This window comes from Macrosteles quadrilineatus, unplaced genomic scaffold (assembly GCF_028750875.1).
Source record: "Macrosteles quadrilineatus isolate MER2022 unplaced genomic scaffold, UCM_ALF_1.0 Scaffold_9__3_contigs__length_116548681, whole genome shotgun sequence".
Classification (NCBI taxonomy): Eukaryota; Metazoa; Arthropoda; class Insecta; order Hemiptera; family Cicadellidae; genus Macrosteles; species Macrosteles quadrilineatus.
The window spans coordinates 9,822,977-9,850,524 of record NW_026542602.1 but is presented as its reverse complement, the minus strand read 5'-3'; the positions used below and the strand labels follow the sequence as shown (position 1 = coordinate 9,850,524).

Below are 27,548 nucleotides of genomic sequence, written 5' to 3'. Positions count from 1 at the left end.
AAAAAACGGCCTGTACGATTTTCATTAAAATTTAGTATGGTATAGCCCTTTCAAGAACCTCTAATGTTGTAAAAATTACAGTTATTGCAACTTCCCCATAAAATTTCCCATAAAAACCCATGATATAACGAAAAATCCGTTTTTTTATACGGCTTGACCAGTTTTGATTCAAATTCAGTATGGAATTTCTTTTCACTTAAAAAAGGTATGACCTCCATTGCTGTACAAATTGAAAACTTTCCATATTATATGGTATTCAAACTTTTGTAATTTTTTCCCATATAAAACCTTAGTTACTCTAACCGCTTACCAAACTGCATGATAAGTGTTGTTGACAAGCTATTGTAAGTTTTGTATGGGTCATATTGCTGATACAGTTTATTTCATATTTTACTTACGTTATCGTATTAAAAATTATGTTTTGCTAAAACGTGAAACCAGGTTATCAGGCTAGCAGTTGACATCCAGTGCATGAGCATCATAACTCATTCCACTTAACGTGTCAAAAACACCTGTAAACGTTTAAGGTTATGACGGCTTAACACTAAGTGAGAAGCTAGGGTTCACGCAGTCAGTTCAACATGAGACATTGTGTAGCGTTTCTAGTGTTACTGAGTAAGTAGTCTGATTGATCTTACGTTTCGGGTAAATGGAGGTATCTTGGATAAAAGCATATATTTTACTAGGTGTTGTTAAACAATATATATTAATGTGTTTAATGTACATAATGTATTACATAGCATAACAAACAAAGCTAAATATCACTTAAACCTAACAACAAAAAAGAATATTTGATTCACGTTAATACTTATACATTTTTAGTAAAACTAAAAGGGTGCTTGATTTTGCCCTGGTGCATATTGGTAAATTTCCGGGGGTAGAATTCCGCTATCCCGTAATTTACTAGGTGTTGTTAAACAATATATATTAATGTATATAATGTACATAATGTATTACATAGCATAACGAACATAGCTAAATATCACGTAAACCTATCAACAAAACAGAATATTTAATTTACGTTCATACTAATACATTTTTAGTAAAACTAAAAGGGTGCTTGATTTTGCCCTGGTGCATGATATTGGTAAATTTCCTGGAGTAGAATTCCGCGATCCCGTAATTTACTAGGTGTTGTTAAACAATATATATTAATGTATTTAATGTACATAATGTTACATAGCATAACACACATAGCTAAATATCACTTAAACCTATCAACAAAACAGAATATTTAATTCAAGTTTATACTTATACATTTTTAGTAAAACTAAAAGGGTGCTTGATTTTTTCCTGGTGCATGATATTGGTAAATTTCCGGGGGCAGAATTCCGCTATCCCGTAAGTTTAGTAATAAATTGTTTGCTGTCTTTCATCAACTCTCCTGTCACTTTGGTCAATTTCCTCACCAATTAAAAGCTATTTGCACAAAATCTAAACAGCCTCCGAATTTATAGTTGTGAGGAAATAAAATATTGAGTAATAGATATATTATTAGAAGGCAGATAATCATCCCTGAAAAGTTTTTCGAAATATATATAACATATTTTAGGTTTTAGAGTGTTCATCAGTATAACAGTTTAACATAACTTAATATTCCTTTGTATAATATGGAGAGCTATCCGTTAAAACAGACATGTCGGAAATGAATAAATATGGCTTGCATGTGGTTTTCCTAACTGTACGGCTCAAAAAAGATCTGCGAAAACCCCATCAATTGCGATTTAAGTTACGTCAATAAATATTTCACAACAGAAAATTTCCTAAATATCTAATGGATTTATCGGTTTTCAGTTTTCATCGATGTTTCCTCCAGTGATCCACCCACCGTAGAGTGTCCTGTTCTCACTACGATGGTCAATCCGCATAATCATAAGTATCGCGGATATCCACCTTACCCGTGCGTGAAATGTTCCTATGGTTTTAGCTCAGTGAGGCTCTGCGAACAAGGCTCTAAGTGCGAGAAGTTCAAGGATTTTTATGCTGAAGAAGAGTACTTCTGCGTCCAAGTTGATCAAGAGAAACACACATGGACTGACATGGGTTATTAGAAACTGGTGATGTGAGGCCAATTGATCATTTACGGAACATGATTATTGAAATACTGAACTAATAAAGATGGGGTCATTGATGTGCTCAAGCATATAGTTTTACACCTTCTTTCCGTTATTAGAAACTTAAGGGTCTGTCACCATAAAATGCCTAACTGTGATGTGATTGAAAGACAGTAATTGTAAAAATTTTGCTTAAGTTTACGCAACGATCACATAAAGATAGTCCGTATAAGGCTAAATACACGAGTTGCGACAGTTCTTTAACTACTAAAAATCACTTTTAAGAGAGTTTATGTTGTCGTTTATAAACTCTCATTTCCAATACTTGTGATGCGACGAAACTGTACCAACCACTCGCCCATTGTTTAATCAATTAAATTGGTCTTAACAGCTGATTATTTGACGTTCGAAACATTACAATTTTGCTTCTTTTCTCTAAAGCCTTGAACCTCATTGGTCAGTTACTCGTGTTGTTAAAAAACAACAATGTTGTTAATTGAATATCTTCAATTCTAAGAACTGAACTGAAACGGCTAGTAAAAAAAAAAAAGGTACTTCAGTATTAAACGGAGGCCACATTTTGTCAGCGCGCTGCGGCGGTTATGTTAGGTTGGGTTATCATAATAGAAAGTATCGTTCGATTCATAACGAAGCGAGGAAAGTCCTACACACATAATATTTACGATAACCCAACCTAACATAACCGCCGCAGCGCGCTGACAAAATGTGGCCTCCGTTTAATACTGAAGTACCAAAAAAAAACTGTCTTAGGTAAAGAAACTCAACAGTAGGCCTATAGTAGTCACATGGGCAAAATATTTGTACTGAAAAAATATAACATGTAGTAGGTCTCAAACCGATATCTGACATATTGTATACATTATTTCAACAATGGAATAGATTTTTTTATCACCGGATAAAAATAAGTTATTTTGAGTACTGCAGGTGTAGCGATATGCTCATTTCCATGCAGTGGTAGCAAGCTTTCAGTAAATTCAATAATAAAATTGATAAAATGTAGATGTTGTAATATTGAATAAGTTTTATTCAAGGTCATATTCTAGATGAGTACCCTTGCCTCTCGTAAACCTCGTCCAGTTCTTTTATGGGTTCATTTAACTTGGTCTAACGGACTTGGGTGAATTTTAAATGAGTCCCCCCCCCTACTTTTTCTGCATTTCTTAAGATATCATCTCCGGACCACGTCAGATCATTGTTGAGTAGTAAGTACTTCATTTTGACTGGTTATACATTTTTGGCCGCCATCTTGGATCCGCCATATTGGATACAACGTTTTTTTTTCAAATGTAAAGGTAGAGTTGTGACCCATTATTTCAAACCAGAATTTTACGCTGATTACAATGCCGCAATTATTTTTTTTTAATCTTGATCCGTTCTAAAGTTATGAGGACTTTTTATAACTTTATTTTTAGCGCATTTTAACATTGTGCATTTACAAACTAAGACCATAATCTCAAAATAGTACTAGATAAAGATAAGTATACACCACCATTCATTGCCGACATATTTTCACTTGGTTATGACGGATGTAGTTTTTTCAGCCGCCATCTTGGATCCGCCATTTTGAAATGTGATCAATTAATTTAAATATGAAGGTGGTGTTGTGACCCATCATTTTGAACTACTTTTTTATACTGGACTCAATGCTGCAATCCGTTTTTGGTTATCAAGCTATCTTGATGAAATATTAAAATAGTCTTATTTAAAATTTCAATATTTCAAAAACCAAAGATGCAAATGAAAAACGGATTGCGGCATTGAGTTCAGCACAAAAAGGTAGCTCAAAATGATGGGTCACAACACCACCTTCATATTTAAATTAATTTATCACATTTCAAAATGGCGGATCCAAGATGGCGGCTGAAAAAACTACATCCGTCATAACCAAGTGAAAATATGTCGGCAATGAATGACGGTGTATACTTATCTTTATCTAGCACTATTTTGAGATTATGGTCTTAGTTTGTAAATGCACAATGTTAAAATGCGCTAAAAATAAAGTTATAAAAAGTCCTCATAACTTTAGAACGGATCAAGATTTTTAAAAACTAATTGCGGCATTGTAATCAGCGTAAAATTCTAGTTTGAAATAATGGGTCACAACCCTACCTTTACATTTGAAAAAAAAACTTTGTATCTAATATGGCGGATCCAAGATGGCGGCCAAAAATGTATACCCAGTCAAAATGAAGTACCTACTACTCAACAATGATCTGACGTGGTCCGGAGATGATATCTTAAGAAATGTAGAAAAAAGTAGGGGGGGGAACTCATTTAAAATTCACCCTGTATAATAGGCCACCAACACGCTACTAACAAGAAAGCTACTGTTTCCAGTAATTGAAATTGGTAATTACTTTAGACCATCATTGTATGTCCAAAAAAAGACAGTTTTTGATGCAGTAAGATGAAAAATCATTGGTTAAATGCTAAGAAATGTTTCAAATTTAGTCGAATTACCAGAAATTAAACAATATCTTTAGCAAACAAAAAACCCTAGACCTTAGGAAGCGAAAAACCACGTGAAGTCTTTTTTACTTAACCCCATAGGGTTTATGCGACAGTGCATATTAGCACGGATAAAACTATACGTGTTGGTTAGTCTATGATATTAGCTGATCAGCAACGAATTAAATAAAACACGGATATCAACTTATGACTTAATTTAATGTGTCTTGCTGTAGTTTTAATTTTTAGTTGCATTTCTGTAGAACCCTGTGACTCTAGAACACTGTAGATGTGCTGACTACTGAGTAACTATTTTACTTTACATTACCATTAGTTACTATTTATCTGGAATTGGCTACATAATAAGACTTCAATTTTATGTAGAAATATTTATTGGGTTTTTAAATACATCAAAATTGTTAAAATAGTTTTTAAGTAAAGGAATAATTTTAACAGTCAATTTTTTTGAATACTGTAAATTTTTATATAAAACCGCTAAGCATGATCGTAATTCAATAGGTTCGTTCCCACGCTAGAAACCAGTTTCATGTTACTCCAAAGCTGCTTTAAACGCTGTTATTTAAGTTATGTCAAGATAATGCATGCTATGTTAAAGTTGAACATAATTACTTAACTACGAAGATTTTGAAAATAATACCTATTGCTGCTTTTACTTCAGTAATAAGTTATTATTACGTTTGTTTTGAGTGAAACTAGTTTAAAATTATTTAGATAAACATTTTTACGAATCCTACACTATTAGCATTTTATATACGTATAGCATTTTCTATACAGATTTCGTCTCAACCTTGTGTCATTGAAGTACACGATGGGTGGTAGAATGCAATGGTAAATGTGTTTTTATCATTGGATAAATAATATAAAATAATTATAAAATAAAAAAAAATATATCGCAAATCAATTAATTAAGAAAACATAGGACAGTTTAACATACTTCAGGTCTAGGTTAGTTTGCTAAAAATTTATGATCCTTTACTATGACGTTTTTTGTTGATCCCAAGGGATGAATTGAATGAAACTAATGATGCGTAAGGAATATGTACTAGAGTTAGTATTGTTGTTAAATACTGACTGATGTTTTACAAATGAAAGGGTCTCTAGGATGTATAGTGAGGGAAGAGTCAAAATTGCAGCTGACCTGAATGATTCCTTACAAGATCGTCTTCTGAAAAGTGAAAATATAACACGAATAGCCTTTTTTGCATTTTAAAAAGAAAGGAGGTACACTTGTTTTCATAACCCCAAACAGGCAGAGCATAAACTAGATATGGAAATATTAAGCCGTAGTTAACAGAAAGAAGAACTTCCAACGAGACTGTTGTAGCCAATGTTCGTAGCACCAAAATGCCTGTGCTTATATACATGTTTGATCACGTAAGCAACATGAGATTGGAAATCTAAAAATTCGTCTAAGTGAATGCCTAAGATTTTAACAAACTGAACAGTGTGAATAAAGGTTTGATCAAGAAGAATGAAAAAGCCTTTCAAAATTCATTGAAATATATAGGTTGTTTACGTTAAAAGCGTTTTTCGTAGTTTATGTATGCTTAAATAGTTAAATGGTATAAAATAACAGTGACAAAACCAATACAAATAATAATAGTATATTTAGTATTATTGTGTGAATAAATACCACACACTAATTCAAGATTAATCTCTTTCAATAAATCATCTGAAATTCCCATAAAACCACAGTATTTAATTAGTTTAAAAGCCCCAGTTTTTGGCAAACACTATGTTTATTTGGCTACCTGACAAAACCTAAGCTGTATTCGTGTTGGCTTTGGTGCAACTACTTTACATATGCTATATTTTATTCTGGTCTTAGTGGAACGTTTGTGGATTAAACACTAAACTACGTATGGCATATATTTGCTAAGTCAGTATTGTCTGTTTATTTCTATGTACAGTATAATATTTTGCAGTAGTTTCCAAATTCTGTTCACAATAGTAATCAGGCCGTACTCAAGTAAAATGTGACCCAAATACAATAGAGATATTTGTTAGAAATCTCTGGTAATTGTTACTAAGCAATTGATAAAAAATACTTAGCCAAACCCTTTTACACAGTTTTGTCCCCGATTCATTTCACAATAAGTGAAATATTAATCGGTCTTCTCCCAATAGATATAAATTTAATAAATTTGCTTTTAGATTGTTTACTTCAAGTTTAACAATGTTTAATGTTTTTATACGTACCGAATGCCCAAATGGTTTAAATAAAAATACCCCCCGCTGCAGCAAACCTGCAGACTAAGCGAATTTCTATTAGCCTGATAGGATTTACACTAAAATGCCCCCTTAAAAATATCATATTTATTCCCTATTTAAATAGAATTAGTTTAACGAGTATATAGGTTTGCTGCAACAGGGAGGGTAAAAAGGTGTTTTTTTTAATATTAATAGTTTAGTAAGAAATGAATGTATTTTCCAAATTCGATCAAAATATGTTCATAAACAAGCAAACTACAACAGTTTACTTATTCTCCATATGAATAACATAGGGATTTTAAATTTACAGTTTTTTGGAATTTTCTCCGTAGCCATTAGGCGCACAATAACGCTTCAATATACTAAATTATTTGTTTTTTACGCTCTACAAAATAGTTTGAAAAGAAATTGTAAAATTATGTGTTTTTAGGGTCAAAAATAGGAAAAACCTATTTTTACCCCATAAAACCCCCCATAAACCCCCGTCCCCATAGTCCGATCATGCTGGTTCGCGAACTCGTTCAACTAAATATAGGTTTACACGTTTGTACCAAATTTCATCAAAATCGGATCATTTTTGCTCGAGTTATCGTGCTAACGGACACATATATAAATATATATATATATATAAATGTATATATATATATATATACATATGAATTTGAACGGATGGTGTTTTTGGCCTCTAGGGACCTCAAAACGAAAAAATAAATCGGTCCCGGGTCCAGGTCTTACCATGAGTACTACGGTAATAGCTTATTCCCTATATGGGAAATTCGCTAAAAATATAAGTTCCTTGATCACAATATTGTAAATATTTCGGGTTGACTAACCATTACAAAATATACAATGTAAAGATTTTTACTATGAACAATACTCTCTTGCAGCAGTACAATGGGGTTTCTATCGTAATCTACATTCCTGGCAGAACGTTGGCTCCGAAAGCATTTTCAATGTTTGGCTTCGTACCAAGCTGACATATTCAAATAGAATATCATATATTTTGTCATGGGGAATACGTTTAGCAGTTGTTGTTTTGTACGAGTGTAATTTATCTCAAATTTAACGTGCTAAGTAACCCATTTACCAACCATAGCTAAAGCATATAGGCCTAAATTTATGATATCAAAGCACAAGGCAAAAGCACATATTATTGAATAAATCCATTTCTACTTAAAGATGGTATTCTATTGAAGAATGAAAATGGCTGCAATTTCCGTTGTAAACTGCATTAATAGCATTGACATTTTTTTAATTAGTATTGCATACCTAGGAATTAAAATAAGCTTTGATGGATTTAATTTAGTGTTTACCGAAAAGCGTTGTTTAATGAATTCAAAACTTGTTTAAAAGCTTGTGTAATCGACTAATCGTATGGATTAGTACCTACATTAACTTCTTATCATAACTGACATTAATGTAACTTCATTATCATTAAGTACATTAACTTTTGTTTTGTACTAGAAGCTTAATTTATTGGTTTAATAATAAGTATAAATTTCCCCCAAAAGTATATACAAATGAAGTTTACACGTCAACTACTGTAAAGTAATAAAACTGCAATGCAATGAATTAAGTTAAGTCCACGTATGTGAAAAAAATAATTGAAAAATATAAGAAACAGAACTTTGTTGCCTTGCTATTGGCATTTAAATACCTACGAAGGTAATTTGTCATGCAAAACATATGGAGGAAAAGTCAGAATTTATCTGTCAAGGTAATTTCTCATGCAACACATATGGAGGAAAAGTCAGAATTTATCTGTCAAGCTAATTTCTCATGCAAAACATATGGAGGAAAAGTCAGAATTTATCTGTCAAGGTAATTTCTCATGCAAAACATATGGAAGAAAAGTCAGAATTTATCTGTCAAGGTAATATCTCATGCAAAACATATGGAGGAAAAGTCAGAATTTATCTGTCAAGGTAATTTCTCATGCAAAACATATGGAGGAAAAGTCAGAATTTATCTGTCAAGGTAATTTCTCATGTAAAACATATGGAGGAAAAGTCAGAATTTATCTGCCATTCGTTGCATGTGTTCACAAAACACCACAAGGCCAACCTTAAAAGTCAGCTGTGCTGTAAATTGTAACCCAGCAATGAACAATATTAACAACTGATATTTATATTGCTTTTGATAACAAAATTTTTTAATCTTTATGACATTTTTACTTTTTGGTTTGGATTTGCAGTTAAATGTACTGTATTTACATTGGACCTTAGGGTCTCTGCAGCGTACGCATATTTGTAACGGCAAATTTATTTTTGATTCAGTATTTTATGAACCAAAATATGTCAGTCTACTGTTTTACCGTCAAATACTTGATTTTACAACCTTTTTTTATAAATTGTAATGGCATTTCATTGGCCTTCCTTTAAATCAGTATACTGAATGTTCCTAGGGTATTTCTCTTAGTTAGTAACAAACAAGTTTCAAAAATGTTATTAATGGAAATGACAAACAATTGAGCACAATTAAACTAACACAGCTTCAAATATGTGCTGTAGTAACTGTGGAAATCTTATTCAAAACTTAATCGTACGAACTGTTAGTGTTAAAACTGTGATTCGTTGATTGAACTTCTTTGTAACAAACCCATTCATTTGTGTATGGTTATTTTCACAACTTAACTGTACTCCATGCAAAGCGAGATAGAACGCACAAACCCAGGCATTAAGATCCAACCTGAATTTTTTTCTAGGCTGATAAACCACCGTAGATATTTTTCGAATCTTAGAAAACAATGTCAATATTGCCACCCCAAAAAAAACAACCTGCAATGGTTATGTCAGTGGCTAACATTCTTGTGTTTTTTGTAGAAATTTACTTTTGTTTAATTACTCCCTTAAGAGCACTCGCAGTTATTGGCTTGGTGTTATGGCAATTTCTTTGAAAAAACCTCTTTTGAAGAAGACCTTAAAATTTATAGTCTCAAAATAAAATGAAAAGGTAGAAAAAATTTAAATATACATAAATCATAGTATCTTTTAACATTGCGTTTTAGAAAACGAATAATCGTCCTATTCGATTGGGTACATATAGCTAAAAGTCTTCGGATATATTTTTTAAAAGAAGCTTGCGGTTTCATTATACAGATGGAGGTATCTTATCGCATTGTTGTTAACAATAACAGTTTTCTGTTACGACAGTGGTGTGAACGCCTAAGCCAAAACTGCTCACCGTAAACACATTCTACACCAGGTTACGGAATGTGTAGAGGATACATTAAATTACAAATGGTCATGAACCTTTTGATTTTCCTTCTGGATATCGCAAATTAATATGTACATGACATGTGTAGCTAAATATAAATTTATTTTAGGGAGGGTAAATTAGTTATATTAAGTTTTAATTAAAAATAATAAAGGAATATAATCGTATCGAATGTATTTACGAATGTATTTACGAATGTTAACTATTCATAAAATGGAAGTTTTTAATTAATTTAGCGATGTGGATGATTTTACAATAATTTTGTATACTTTAAATAATTCAATTTTTTTATTATGTAAAATGTATTAAACGTTATAAATATTATTTATTCTGTTGGAATGATTTTTTTTATCTGATAAATAACACGTCGTTGTAATAATAATACTATAGTCTTCTAATCATATTATAATTGTATTTATATAAATCTTTGAGGATTTTAAGTGTTAATAGTTTTTGCAGTTTAAATTCTAACCATAAAACCATTTTACACGATTTGTATTACTAAACGGACGGTAGAAAAACAATTGACTCTGAAATCTCGGAGATTGAGGCGATAATTCCCTACAACGGCAGACACTCCGCATTAACTGAATAACCGTGTTTTACAACAACACCTGGAAACAATTAAGGGTAGTGTTCCCGAACAGAGTAGCTGTTGGCTAAAAGAATCTGGAAGGAAATATTCGTTTCTAGTCAATGCAGATTTTCTTCTACCTGGATTCGTTTGGTAACAGATTATTTAAGACGCAAAACAATAAATTTGGTTATTTTCTACTTACACATGTTATTGTAGAAGACAGTGCTTAAATTCAGAGGGAAAAATACATGTATAATGTATATTTTTTTATTAATTTTAAATAGTATATATGACACCCTAATCGGTACATCCCTACGAAAACCGTATTAATGTTAAGTCACACAACCATTTATAATTTATACACATGATTATTGCATCTCCCGCTGAGGACGTAGATCCACAAGCCGCATAACTCGTGTACCTGACAGATTAATTAAGCTGAAATACGATCTTTGGATCACATTTTTACTGAATCCGTATTCAATTTTTAGGTTATTACTAAAACAATATAGTCGGTAATATAAGTTTTATTTGTATATACAAAAAAACAATTTTTTTGTGAATACAATTTCTAAAAAAATCATGTACTGAGAAAAATTATGATACATTTAAAATAAATGACCATATGGTATCTTAGACCGTGTTCAGAGATGTATAATGCCTCCATTGTACGACTGCCAGAATTAGCCGCCACCTATTGTGTGATTATGGCGGGGTTTAGTAGATTTCCCCCCATAGTCTCATATAATCACAGTGTATTTAAACGTTGAACTCAAATCTATTTAAATACCGGTAGGGTAATACCAGTTAATAATTTAATATATGAAACGAGTTTTTTTACCATTGTGTTTCAGAGCATAAGAGGATTTTCCTTTGCAATCCTGGGAAGGAATTTATATTTGGACGGGGTTGAATATGGAAAATCAAAATTTTGTAATGTTAAAAATGAAAACTAGCTTCAACTAGTCTATATATATGTATTTGAAGAACTTTAATTTGTTTGTGAATATTTCACACAAAACTGGGTTTTTAACCAACAAAAATGATACAAGTTAGTCTTAATGTATTAAGAGTTGAGGATTTGTATCCGATCACATTTTATGATTGTCGCTATGGAAATAATATAGCCTTAAAAATACTTAATATTGGTTATAGACTGATTCAGTAATAATTACTGGAAATATTTTAAGGTCCATAAGACTAGAATGTTTAAAAGTAAATCTTAAAGTTCTTTGTTGGAAAAATATATATTTTGAAAAATATTACATCTGACATAGATGAATGGAACCTAAACTATGAATAACCTTAAGTAAAGGGGCTTATCCAATATTAAACAGGCTCTTGATCACTTTGCAAGACCATTCATGCGGCTGTAATATCAAAGAGGCATTGGTCTCTGTAACCTTTAGGAAGATTATACCCGTTCCCCAGATTGCGAGGAATATTATCTTGGTTATCAAACCAGAATGATATTGAAAATAGATAACGAAATGAAAGAATCCTACAATAATTTGTTTAAAGTAGCCATGCTTAGATTTCTTAGAAAGAAAAGGCTAAATCTATAAATACCGTTGTATTGACGGTTTCTCTGATCAGAGGTTAACATTACAGTTATATTCGTCCAATCGTCGGTTGTAACTTGAAAGCCAAACCACACCTGCCAAGTCCATGTCTCCCCCTTCACGCCACATAATTCTCTTTCCTTGAAGTTTAATTAGATCGAAGTCAGGGTTAGCCTTCATTTAGGTCTAAGACGTAGAGGTACATGCATCACAAACTCTGAACTAGGACTCCATTTTATTCAAGCCAATTACATAAAATGGATGGCAATTATACCACATAGATTAAATTAATGAGGGATCTAACTAATTTTAATTGACTAGCATTTATTTTACGTACAATGAATACTTATTGAAAATGCAGTAACACATACGCATTTACCGCAAGACCACCTGAAAGACTCTCTTAGTTATTGATATGTGGTTGTTTTGTATACTATAACCGTCCACCCTCAAACTATGATACCACAAAAGTGACTAAATTGTTTTAGTTTAGCCTTGAATAAACTTGTAGATTTTAAATACATTTTTATCTATTCTAATCTCAAAGATGTGAATGTATGTCCCCGATTCTTTATCCTCATTACACACTTTTTAATTTTTGCAATGTTTCCCCTTATGCGAAGTTTGGTATCAATTAGTTTACCATATATTACAGAATGTGGTGGACATTGTATTCACTACGATTAGAAAGAAATAATATTTCATGACGTTCTGGTATCTGACCCCGTACTCAGGTAAGAAAATATAACATTAGGATACAAACCCAGCTGTAGCTGTACAAAACACGACAAAACTACCCACAAACTGTATGGTGTTTAAACACATAAAAATAAAATCCCATAGTGACATTTCAGTAGACGTTCACACAAGATAACAGTAGTATGATAGTATCCAAGTATGCAAGTAAGTACAAGCAACAAACACAAATTAGAAACACAATAATTTCATTTTTTTTACTATTATTTTATTTTTCCTGTTTACTAATAATTTTAATAGTCTGCCCTTTTTTATATTTTATTGTGTATTTTTAGTTTTCAAAATGAAATAATGCATAAATAAGGTTGCTGTAATCACCCAAGATATGTACAATTTTCAACGATTGGTAACTATTAATTACAATAGGTAATGTATTCACACTACAACTTTTAAACTATGCATCGCGAACATTAAATACAAAATTTTAAATGCAAAACATATCGCGTAGGTATTAGTTTTAAATGATCAAAACTAATATGTTACCTTTACAAGCATTACAAACAGGATATAGGTCGTTCCTTAACTGGATGTAAAACTGCTAAGAATGGCGAAGGAGATTAAAGTCGTAATTCAATCGGTTCGTTCCGACGCGAGAAAACAATTTTCATGTTACTCCAAAGCTGCTTTCAACGTTGTTAACTCTAGTGATATCAAGTTAATGTCATTTTACTAGGAGAACTATACTGATATAGATTACGTTCCTAGAAACAATCTAGGTATTTGCGTCCATAATTTAAACTTGATTGGCCTTTATTCTATCAGGTGATACTGTACACATCTCTACACGTAGGTGTTGATCGTTTTGGCGTTAATGCTGTCTCTTTCAGGGCATTATCAGAATTATCACACTTATGATAAGTGCTTCACTTATGATAATTCCATCAATAATGTGTACTAAAATAGTATCAGAATGATGGTAAATTATTAACCTTTTGTAACAAAACTAAATTAAATTTTGTTACACAAAATTTCTAAATTTGGTTTTCTATTATAATGCTTATGGTCGGCGTGCAGTGCTAAGGTTTCCTTGCAGAAATTACACCACGTAAAATCCGGAGGGGTGGTTCCTGAGACTGCGGGATAACGTTGCGGAAATTCAGTTGTGTTCAAGCCAGCGACATGGATAGGAAGAGGAAAGCCCTTGTAGCTGTCGATTTTTTTCTTTATTGTGTACTCATAGTGATCGGAGGGATATTTTAAGAATCGGGACAGCGAAGGAGCTAACAACAACGTTTGTAAACATTTGATAGACAATGAAACACAATTTAAGCGGTACTACCGTTTATCGAAAGACCAACTGGCTATCGTCCATTTAACAAAATTGTCCATTCGACAAAAGTAGATTTTCCAAGATAGCAGTAAAACTTTAAATGGAAGTAAACATTTAAAGACTATATGAAAAGTAATTCTAAAAAATAAACCATTCATAGAATATAAACGTACATAAATAGAGTATGAAGAATAAAATAGGAAAATTATTGCATTAATTTCGTATAGTGAACTAGCAGAGTACCCTCCTTCGTACGGGGTTAGCATTGAAGTATAAAATGCTTATTGCAGTTACGGGAGAGGACACGGTTTAAGGAAATTTGGTATTTTAATTTATACGGTATCCTATAGTGTAGCACACATCTACCATAGCCCTAATGTTCTACCACTGTACCTAAACCATGGAAAAAGTAAAGTTCTCATTGTGTACCACAACTTTTTGTTGCTAGTTGTAACAAATGCAAAAAACATAATAGTGTTGCACCCTGTTGGTATGCCTCATAACTTTTAATGTTATTTAATATCATAGAACCAACTTGTGCAGTTGAAACAGCTAACAAAACTCTTTAATTCCTTTAAATATGAATACTCATAAGGTTAACATGAGAAAATCCAGAGCCAGAGCCACTGAGGCGGAGCCTGAAAGAGATTTTGAGGTAAGAATATGTATATATATTAATCGGGAATGTCAGCTATCATCATACCAAATTTCAACCTTGTCGGTTTAGTATTTACTCTAGTATGTACCTGTCACAAACATCCATCCATCCACCATCAATCCATCCATACATCCATACATCAACATTTTTTTACTTATAATATAAGTAGGATAAGTAAACTGTTGTAATATTACTTGTTTATATATAAATTTATATCAAACTTGGCAAATTTCTTTCTTTCATACTAAGCTAATAATATTTGCCTATAAATCACTCCTTACTCTCCCTGTAGGCAGCAAACCTAAGAAATCGTTAAACCTAATGTTATTGAATTAGATTTAATATAAAATAAAGTCACACAAATGGAAATTTGCTTAGGCTGCAGGTTTGCTGTGGTGGGGGTATTACGGAATTGTAATTTATGTAGATAGAAAACTTTTGTGGTAGTAGTGATTAACTCTAATTTATATAAGTTATACTCAATAATCCCGTTGGTCACAATTATTAGTAACGCCGGTCACTTGTTATTTAAACAGCTACTGCAAACCAGCGCTACTATTCATATTTGCTAGCAGCTATACCCGTGACTTGCAACGGGGTCAGTATGCAAAAGAGACAATGTTGGTTCTTTGAAAATGCCAAATGGTTTCACTCCCACAATTTAATTCAGAAACAAAATTGAACTGTATTAAGCCTACTTAACTCGATAATAGTACGTTTTGGTTAACTCATACTGTGAATACATATTTAGGCTACCTACAATACAAAACCAATGATAGATTTTAAGGTACAATAAAAGAACGTGTTTAATGGTTTGCACTGTAAACAAAAAAGCTATCACAACAGTTAAAAACCGAAAAATAGAAACAAATAGGAAAATATAAATAAATATGAAGAATAGGGTAATTTTTTAACATATTTTAGTGATATTATAATCAGGTAAATGGAAATTCACTAAGTTTATAAATTTGCTGCGGCAGGGGGATTATATTGCTGTTTACACAAAAATAAATAAAAAAACCTCATAAAACTCAGGATAATGGCCTGGCAATGGTTATACAATCTTAATTATTTCCTATATCCATGAATGATTTCTTTTACAACGAATTATTCCCTGTAAAATATTATTACAGCATTTCACAAATATTAGAACAGACTCATTATAATAGATCATAAACATAAACAAATGGAGTAACTGATAAAATTACATTAACATATGGTTTGACAGCTCCATTTAAGTAATGTTAAATAATGTTTACATTCGGGCTAGTGACATAATTATTTTAAATTTATAATCCTTACCCTCTTTGTTCTAATATTTGTGCAGTATTTAATATCTTTGAACCAGCTGTGTGGAACTGTGAAATCAAAACTCATTTGACAGTTAGTTCTGCTTGTTTACATTTTTAAACTTTGTAGGTTTGTTCTTTGTTACCATGGATACCATCAATCAATATTTACTTTTAAATCTCTCACCTCAAATTTTTGAAAGCCCACTGGGCAGAGCCCTAGGACAATATCGAAGCGGGAATAGTTCTATATGTATCCTCGGAACTGTAGCTTCATGTGTGTGCAATTTGAGCCCAGTCGGTTCAGTAGTTTTTGCGTTATTGAGTAGCAGACATACACACACACACACACACACACACACACACACACACACACAAACACACGACATCTCATTATATTATACCTTAATACCGGCATTGGTAAGTGCATTTACGGTTGAAAGGAAAATGTTTAACTTATCAGTTGTACAAGCTGTTGACAAGCTGAGCATTATTGAAATTACAGTTTATCTATTATTTAATCAGGTTAAAGGCAAAGTCACAGAGACCTTGGGGTTTAATTAACTTTGTATTTCTCAGTAGAGGTCTGATTTTGACACGTACATACGGGTTCTTCTTATTTAGGTTGTATGTTAGAGTAAAGTCACGTGTTTTTTGTTAACATGTAATATGGTTGGTTTACCAGACTTATTGGTTGAGCGTTTGGTTATTGTAGATAATCTACATTTGGTTATCGAATCTACATTGTATTATTGAAGGTAGCAGGCTATTCAAACAATTTGCTACAAAAATAAGTATTTTATCGAATCAATGGTCACGGTATAAGAAAAATGCACCCATCCAGTCTTGAATCATCGAGCATATTCAATAAACGGGTTTTTTGGACAAGATTGGATTAAGTTTGGGAAATGGCCCAACATCTACGTATGTGCGTTTAGTCTGTTGCATCAAGTGATTCCTCTATCTTAGTGATTCGACAATTTTTTAGTTGGCACTTAGTAATCCCGAATTAAAAAATTGGCCCTGAAAACTTATTTGAACTTACAAGCATAGGACACGTTTAATCATTTTGACAAATAATCATAGGTCACTCTTACATTAAATATATTTCAATAATTTACATTTATGTAAATAAAATATTTAAATACGCCTTGTTTTCTTTAAGATTAGAACATCAAGGATTATAAGATTTAAAAATTAAGTATGGTATTCATGTTAGTTCAATTTGCTATGCTAAACATCAAATATATCACATTTAATCATCGACAAAGTAATTAGGCAGTATCCCCATTCAAAATTCATCTTGATGAAATATACCCTCTTGGTGAACAACAAAGGTCAGTCCGTAGGGACGGTAGTGGCCAAGAGTTCGCATAACATTCATCAGTATGTACAGTGTCGTAAGTAGACTGCGGTGTGTTCTGGTTGAATAACTCAGTGAACATTATTTCAAGATAATAATGGTATTTATTCCAACAATTGCTGTATAAAATTTAATAACATGTTACTTAACACTGTTAAAGCTTGGAAAATGTGGAAAATACCTCTACTAAACGTAGGGGCATAGTTTGGAAACAGGTCGAGTAATATAAACATAATATTTAAACTACAGTAAGTATAGAATTTAGTTTTCCCAATTTGATTGGCTTACAGGTTGCAATCAAATCTAATAACTCACAATCAAATATTGTGAGCATTTTCAAGAATGAGTTACAACAAATTAAAATTATTTATCAGTCTAATTTATGAGTTTGTCTCTTAGTTATATTATTATATTATTTTGACTAATTATTACAATATATATATATATATGTATATATATATTTTGATAATTTACATTTAAGTAAATACAATTTTTGTAGTATTTACCGATTTCCTGGCCCTAAACATAATATTGTACTCTTTATTAACATGCCACCCTGTTACTCGAGGATATTTTAGGATATAAATGGGGTTTTCAAGTCGAATATACATAATAAATCGAGAATACTGAAACGTTACTCATATTCTGATCATCCCTCTGAACCATACAGCAGTGATGTATCTACACAGTGTAGTCCCAGATGTTACTGGGACATACATTAATCTTTGGGGGGATCCATGATATACATGCATCGTATTAAATATCCTATACCACGCACTAACTTGAATCCTTGCTAAAAGCTAGGCATGTTTAAGGAAAATACTATAGGATTTACATATGCAAACACGAACAATAAATGATAAGTGCCTAGTTCACGTACACTGTACAGGAACCTTTGTCAAAACAAGGTGCTAGAAAAGCAATTATATGTTAAAGTTCTAAATCCTTAACTTATACAATAAGTTTCATAATTATATAAGATGCATTTCACGATAGTAACATACCTGTAAACTATAAGAACAGTTTAAACTTTTCATATTTTTCTGTAAAATCTGACGATTTACGTTTTAGAACCCAATGTTTAGTGTTGAAACCATGCAACCTACAACTTTTCAACAGAAGAAAGTTTCTTTCAAACGATTTCAAGAAATGGCATTTAAATTACACGTTTTACAGTAAAACCCTGTTCTCAATCGATTTAAATTCTCTACTACCAAAGCCAATACCAATAAGGCCAATACCAAAGCCAAGTGATAAAAGATAAAATAACTTTTATATTATAAAACTCTCGTAGTTTATTTGGATTCATGAAACCGCCAACAAGCTGAAGCATGTTGACCATAAATAAATTATTGGGGACATGTTTCTATTTTATAAATACATATGAACTAGAGATTCATTCTTTTAAAAGTACCCGATACTATTTTATAAAGCTATACTCTCTTCTATGTTCAGCACTACCTTATTATGTGTAGGTTCCGCTAATTAATTAACATTTTTGTTAATCCACCCGTTTCGCACGTATCTTACCTGTAAAAACTCCTTAAAACGTTTAACGTTTAACGTTAAACGTTTGATGCACTATTCTTAGTTCATATTCAACTCTTATTAATGAAACTTTTTCATTAATATCAATCTTTAAGTCATTTATTTCAAACTTTTTCCACAACTTCATTTACGTGGAAATATCTTTATGGAGGATTTTTTTTTATGCTCAAGTTTATCATAGGTAGCACCCGTGTAAAGTTATTTACATGATTGATACATACCTAAGTCTTTTTGGCATTGAATGTTTTTTAAATACAATTTTCTTCACAAAATTTTCCACAGGACATTTCATTGTTTCATTATACAGGTCGAGGTATCTTATCGCGTTGTTGTTAACAATAACAGTTCCCTGTTACTACAGCGCCGTGAACGCCTAAGCCAGAACTGCGCCCGTAAACACATTCTACGTCAGGTTATGGAGGATGTGTAGAGGCTACAACATAAGGGTGTAATTGGCTTGAAACCTTTTAATTTTTGTTACTGCTTTTAAAAAATCAATCTGTCTTAGATTTACTGTGATTGTAAAGATGCATTTTAGTTAAACATTATTTATGTAGTAGGGTGAATGAGTTATTTAGGTCTAGTCTTAGCGATTACAGATATTTCCTCGTATCCGTATGCTCAAACTGACCTAGTATGGAAATAAAATAAATAATTAAGTATTTTGGAAGTTTCGTATATAATTTTATAAAATCCTCTTAGTGATACATAATTACTATTGTTAGGTACTCCTAATATTTAAAATGTATGTTCATTACTATTAAGACGGCAAAAAAATAAGCGTAGTAACTTATTCCCACTAGTACAATCACATCTTAGTAAGCAAAATATCACCTATTTGTGCAACAAGAAAACGACCGAAGAAGCTCTTAAGCAAAGGATTACACAGCTTATCTACCATTGAGGATTCTAAATTATATTGTAATTATGTTGAGTTTAGTTTGTATTTCACTAAGCTATGTATATAGTTTTAAGGTTTAACTAATAGTTTTTACTTGATATATTGTATATTTATTTGCTTTATGTGATAATATTTTGGTCTGTTATATTTCTTGTTTGGTTAGGTTCAGAAACTTAAGTGCAGGATAAAACAGCAGTAGGAGTCCTACATCAAACTCCATTTTGATTCTGCGGTATGGAAACCAGAACAGTTTGTTGCCCTTTTAATTACGGTTTGCCAATCGTAAATTTAGGCGGGACCGTTTGTTTACAAGAGTTATGGCAAACCCGTAACCTCAATGTCGTGAATATGTTATCCGGAAAAGTAGTGGCTGGTTTATTCACAACAGAATACAGGACGCCAGAATGAATAATTTTATGTGAAAGATTAAAAAAAGTATAAAGTAATTTAGGGTGATTTTAAAACGAGACTGGTCAAGAAATAATGAAGATACAGTGGTCCGTCGATAATTATCTTAGCAATGTGGATTTAAATATGGAATAATATTTACTTCATGGCTGGATAGATTCATTGTACCTATTGTAAAATATGCTTTAACAAATAATTTATTTTAATATATCTGATTACAGTAGTACATCATCTGACAACAAATAGTAATCCCAACTCAGAATTGTAATATGTAATCTTTATATTTTGATTATTGAAATATACGCATTCACTTAAGAAAAAAATCCTACAGCTTTAATAAATGAATGCACGATTCTTGGACCGTGTTCAGAGATGTATAAAGCCTCTATTGTACGACTGCCAGAATTAGACGCCACCTATTGTGTGATTCTGGCGGGTTCTGGTGTTCCTCCCCGTAATGTAAGCCCTGGTGTATTTTAACAGTTGAATGCAAATCTCTTTAAGTAGGGCAATGCAATAGAATCGAATTCAATATGTAAAACCACATATTTACCCATTGTGTTCGGGGGATTTTGAGGGTCTTCATTGTTATCTTCGGGGGGGGGGGGGGGGGGGTTAAATATAACTAAAGGTGGGCTTTAAAGATTGAAAATTAAATTCAATCTTAAAAGTTTAAAGGGTCGTTCTATAAAATATATTTGTTGTCACTTTTTTACATAAAACGTTTTACAAGGACACGCAAGGGAAATGTAATTTTAAAAAACAAAGATAGTAAGAAATAACGCTCCTACTAAGACAATGGTATTTTATAGTGGATTTACTTTGGATGTTTAGTTTGGAACTTATAAATAAAAATTTCAACACTAGCATCATTGAATAGCTAATGTTAGAATTCATGAGGTCTGTTCAAAGGCTTCCAAGAAGAACCACGTGCTTTTTAACCACCTGCGCCCCAAACTTTCTATCTATTTGTCACGATTTGTTTTCTGAAATATACTTCAAAGGTCACTTAAAACTATTCAAATTTTGAATTTTGTAATCTAAAGTAATTAATTGATAAAAATCTAGAAAAGCAAAGGAGAGTCAAAGTTTGTTTATAAACCTAACATCACCATAACCAGTGTTAATCGTGCAATAAACTAATGACTTTGCTTGTCTAGATTCAAAGTTTTCCAATCTAGTAATTGAAAGCCAATGAAAGTGTTGTGTTTAGCAAATTGGTATTTATGATTCAAACTTGCAAAGCTATTCTGTTAAAGCGTTACTTACCAATTCTATTACTAATGCTTGTTGTAAAGTTAAATCGCCGTTGAAATGTACAAATATATATTTACTCCCTATCCTTAAGATACTGGTGTTTATTTATTAATTCTAGGATAAATCCTCAAATGATCTAACAACATGTGTAAACTAACTGATTTCACCATATTGCTTAGTTTATTTTTAAGAATACTTTAATTATCTGACCTAGATGTTACCTAATCTACAAATGGCCTTTTGTAAAGAAGCTGGTCTATTATTACTCAAGCCCTTGATCACTCTGTAAGGCCTTTCATTCGACTGGTATATCAAAGAGGCTTCGGCCAGTGTAATGTTTTGGAAGAATTCTATACTTTAGATAGAATAAACTGCAAGAGATATCATCTGATTGCCAACATATCTCGGTAAATTCAGGTATCACATTGAACAAAACATATGGTAAGAATCATTGCTATTGAAGGAATGTGCATTTTGTTAAGATTTGTAACAGGTTTACTTTGCAAACTATTTTAAGTGATTCTTGTTAGATACTTTAGTAGGCTAATAAATGTGTATTTAGTTTTCCTAATTTGTTATTTTTTTCTTTTCAATGAGTATTGGTTTCGGATCATTGCATTCAAATTACGGAGGATGTTTTAAATTTTCTAGAATTGTAAGCCTAGATTATTTATGAAGATGAGTCAATCATTTTCACAGCATAGCCCGTTCAACGTAGCATATTCTCACGGCGACGAATTATATAATGCAGTAATTATGTTATTGTTAAAGTTTATTCATCTTGTTAATCTTGTATTTCATAGAAAGGTATTGTGTATTAATTAAGATCAAATTGACCAAACAAATGTCTTACCTTTACAACAGTTACAAACAGGAAATTGTTCTTTAGAAAATGCATGTAAAACTGCTAAGAATGGCGAAGGAGATTAAAGTCGTAATTCAATCGGTTCGTTACGACACCAATTTCGTTTTACTCTACAGCTGCTTTGAACGTTGTTAACTTTCGTTATGTCAAGTTGGTGTCTCGTACTTAAACTATACTTAAATGCAATAGTCTTAAAAGCTTGTCTTATTACGCTACTAATAAAACTTCCTTCATCTTGATTATGATAGGTGAATCAGTAACCATGCCTGCCTATCTATGGCTGGATGACGATAGTTTCTCAGTCAAGATGAACAAGTTTCACTCAAGATAACAGATTTTGAACATTATTTAGGAAGTCAGAGTAAAAATCTGAACCAAGATGAAATAATATTTTATTTTTGTGTAAAGAATAACCACGCTAATAAGCTGTTATTATTTTTTTTATAATACATATAATGTTATTAGAAAACTGGTTAAATCTTATATACCTTCTTTCACAGCACTACGTTTTATTTAATTAAAACATTGTCCATCGATAATATTTTTTTACCATTTTCATTACACTAGATTTGAGTTTTCAGGTTTAATGGTGAACTATTCTCATTATACAATAGTTGATGGATTGTTTATCAACTATATCTTACCAAAGACCATATTATTAAATTAGTACTCAACTTACCAACGTCAAGATATTAACACAATAACACAATTAAATAGCTGATTATAAAATGACTTACATTACCTTAACATTATGACCTGTACAAAAGGAAATATAAACACGATTTCATACAATATTAGTTTTGATATATTTACATTTTACAATGTTGATGGTAGTATAAATATTACCATTACCGGTATTGTAATATAACATTAAAAACCCAAGCATATATAACCTAACAGAATATGAACGAGCAGACAGAAACATTAATTAAAGGCATATATTTTGTCAGAATATTCTGTCTGAATCCCTTTTAAAACAAAAATATTTAATTTAATTCGAGTACTTATTCTAGTTTTTAGCACCCGTAAGATTTGTTTGGCGATCTGACAAGACCTAAGCTGTATTAGATTTGGCTGCGGTGCAAATATCTTACTCTACTGCATTTTTGTCTTTCTGTAGCTTTGGAGGATTAAAGGATTTAACTTAAGGTTTGTATATCGTAGTTGAAGAGCTGAACACAAACTTTATCCTAGTAATTGTCAGCATTCTGCCGTATTTTATGAACCATTTTTATGTAAACATAAAAAAAAAATTTCTTTGAGAAACTGTAATATAACAAATAGAATAAAACCTATACCGTTTAAGACATAGACCAACCTTCAATGTAAATATATTTTTGTAAAATTTCTGTGCTCCTAGAAGACATGAGTTAAATAATGAGATTTGTCAATAGTATTTATATATTATCTTAAATGTAAGGGTGTTAATATTAGTCAAAGGATTTTCAAAACATACTTATCAGCTTTCAGACGCCTGTGGGTGAGCAATAACGTTCAGCTGTGAGCGCTTGATCTTTAATTTGCTATTTTGAAATTGATTCACAAAATATATGATTAAAGAAGCTGTTTATTACAGAAAACATAATAAAAGCTGTGTTCCTTTTACAAATATAATGTTATTGGATGGTACCTTAACTTCTAACAGTATAAATTAATCGTTAATTGTACCCCGCAATAATTTAACGTATTTATAGCTATTTAAAATTAACGATTATTCATCATGAAATTATGTTAAATTCAAAGCCACTGAAAGTATCAAGTTAAATTAACTTTGTTTTCTCAGTAAAATTCTTATTTTGACACCTATATATGGGCTTCTTCTGATAAGGGTTTCCGTTTGGTTTCCTTTAAAAATATTAACTGTAAGTATGTTTACGCTTAGTTTAAAAAACATGACTTAGCGTTGAGTTAGTTTAAATAATCTGTGTTTCTTGTGGAATAATGTACCTAACCTTACAAACAATGGAGCTTGTCTTGTTTATACATATTTATCTAATGCACAAACAGTTTATTAATGCATTTTAACATATGAACATGATACAAAAGAACACATACATCCTGTCTAAAACTATCCAGCATATCTAATAAACCTTTTTCGGCAGAGTACTTAGGCTTTTGGATAAAAACTGGTGGATTTGGCTTCTGGATAAACTTTTCGAAAAATGGCACCTCACCTACTCATGTCCTATTTTCCTCATTAGTCGATGCTTCTAGTATCCTTACAATATTTTTTTAGATAGCACTCATTAATATGAAATTAAAGGGAAAGGGCCCTTTAACCAGATATCAACTTGCTGATGTCTACCATATTAAAAATGATCGTATCTTACTCTTTAATATTAAAAGATTCAAAGACAAAGAAATATATTTTAATAAGCCTTTTTATTTCATTTAAACTTAATACAATTTAAAATAAAACATGATATCCATGATAACAAATTAGCCATCGCTGAACATGTATTGTTATTATTACACTTCCTCTTCACAAAGCAGGCATAAGTCAGAAGTTATCTTGGTGAAATATACCCTCCACAGGGTGAACAACAAAGGTCAGTCCGTAGGGACTCTAGTGGCCAAGGGTTCGCATAACAATTAACAACATATACAGTGTTGTGCATAGACTGTTGTGTGGTCTAAATAAACCAACGAATAAAGTACCTTAATAATGCTTTGGTTGTCACATAAAACTGCAAATGTTCTTGTTGATGATAGTTATTTTATATTATGATTCCTTGACAAATTACATATTGTTGTACTTTTACACTTGTGAATTGCATGGAGAAATAACTGCTATTAATAATAAGAATAGTCGGAAAAGTTTATCATGCGGTTTAAATTTCCCAGACTATTAAGAGGAAAAAGCGTATCATGATGTATTAGCTTGGACTGTTATGATATTTTTTTAAAGTTGAATTTCATATTCAATACGTCAAAATATTGTAGCTTTACTCATATTCTGATCAGCCCTCTGACCCATACAACAGTGATGTATCTACACAGTGTAGTCCCAGATGTTACTGGGATAAACATTAACTTTGAGGGTATTGAGGATATACATGCATCAAATGATACATAATATATCAAATTTATACATCTTGAAAACACTACAACTAGATGTGTAATCAAGTAAATGAGAAATAACACTGACTACAAAGGTAAAGACGTAAGAAGGCAGTGCGATGTCTGAATTTTATTAAAACATAATCCATTTAGAAATTGCTATGGCATAAAACTAACCATAGTATTGAGGAGAGTAGAAACACTCTGTCTAACTGCAGGATACACTTAATTACAAGATGAGAAATAATCTTTATTTTTAAAACTATCAACTATATTAACACTATTCAGAGTTTTACATTTTGTGTAAAGACGTATGATTTACATTTCAGTCAATACAAATAAGAAATTACATTTTAAACCATAATTACGAATAAAACGCTTTTCCTAATTGATTTCCATTTCCAACGACTCACCCTGCTAATAAATTATTACAAGTGCTAAAAAGATTAAACCATTTTTATGGTATATCCAAACGACTTATTAACGGAGAAATTGATATAGTTTTACATTATTGAGCTATTGGTTTTTGTGAAGGAAGATTGGTTCGGACCTAGTAGGCGACATTAGGAGAAATCCCCGTATTGGCTATCGAACAATGACAGTGTAATATCCCCAACACCAGCCAGGAAATCGTTACCATGCCTCTAATATCCCCTACCGTTACAGCTTTATATGAACATTAGTATACGGAGAATCTCTGTTAATATCTTGCAATATCAAGTTGGGGTTTTACAATAATTGTCAGTTATTTGGAAATAAGTGGGATATTAGGAACGAGGATATCTAGCTGATATTAAAATCGTCTTAAATAACAACTGAAAGTACTCATAGCACATGGCGTCGTTTATGTAACTTATTATGTTTAAATTGTGGGAAATATTAAAATAATTATTATTTACTATATTTATTACAAATCTTCCTCAAGGTAGAGCTGCATCTACTAATCCTCCCTTTGATGATAACCATCTTAAATTGTTGAGAACAACTTTCCATAAAAAAAAACTGACGGTATCATGTATCAATTTTATGCTAAGCCAAATCATATCAAATTCGTATTGTGATATGCAGAAAACCCCCTCGCTTTTCATAGGTTATTCTGCATACGCACATGGGAGCGTAGCTTTATAGCAAACCCGAATCTTTAAACTTATTCTACTTTATGCTATGAGCTGGGTAGCTGTTCAATAAGAGAATCAGATTGTGTTCATCAAATAGGATTTTGATTTGTCTAAAGTAATCAAGCTTTAATACAGTGACAGTTACTCTTAAGTATAGCCTACTAACCAATGCCTGGTAAGAACCGCTCTGGAGGTAGCTTGAATCTTAGATTTATAATCCCCAAAAACGAAGTGAAACTATTCCCTTGTAATCTAATCAAATCAAAGTATTAATCCCCAAAAGAATTCCTTCAAAACAAAACACAAAACCCCAACTAACTTACAGTCCCCTTAAATCAAAACTTCCCGTACAAACTCCCGACTACAGGGCCTAACCCCAAGATAGAGAAACCAGTACTCACCCAACTCTCCTGGGCACCTTGCCCCGGGCAACTGACCCCTTTCCCTACCTCAGGTGGCCTATTTATTGATCTGACAGCTACTGAGTGCAAAGCCCTCAGTGTTTACAAAACACCTCCAGCACGCTTCACAGCAAGCAAGGCCTGACCACAGGTCATCAACCTAGCTTGCCCAGGCTACCCTCCTTTACAGTATCCATACCAGGATTATCATAAATGTTGTTGAAAAAAATTAAAGAGATCATGTTATTTCAGGGGGTTTGTCACACCTTAATATAAAATTTTGGCAAAAAAAAAAATTAAAAACTATTTTTTTTCATAGGCCTAACAAAAATATATATTTCTTTCTGAACAAGAAAATATATCGTTTTAAGTCTTTAAACATTTTTCATGAAGAAACAAGTTAAACATTTGGCTGGTACATGTTTTGTAACTAGTAAAAATCAACCTTCTACACACATACAAATCTTACTAACTCATTTATAAATACAAAAACGTTATGTAGTTGAATAAAATGAGGACAATCAAGCTCTTAGGCTGTACAAAT

The 27,548-nt window shown here is 31.8% G+C and overlaps 1 protein-coding gene across 1 annotated transcript; it reads left to right on the top strand.

Annotated features, from left to right (window-relative positions):
* The first annotated feature begins 575 nt into the window (after positions 1 to 575).
* On the top strand, positions 576 to 27,149 carry LOC129002363 (uncharacterized). Its single transcript, XM_054430107.1, has 3 exons — positions 576 to 615; positions 1,795 to 2,043; positions 26,929 to 27,149. The coding sequence occupies exons 1-3, from the start codon at positions 582 to 584 to the stop codon at positions 27,147 to 27,149; spliced, it is 504 nt and encodes a 167-aa protein (XP_054286082.1). The 5' UTR covers positions 576 to 581.
* Positions 27,150 to 27,548: the final 399 nt, after the last annotated feature.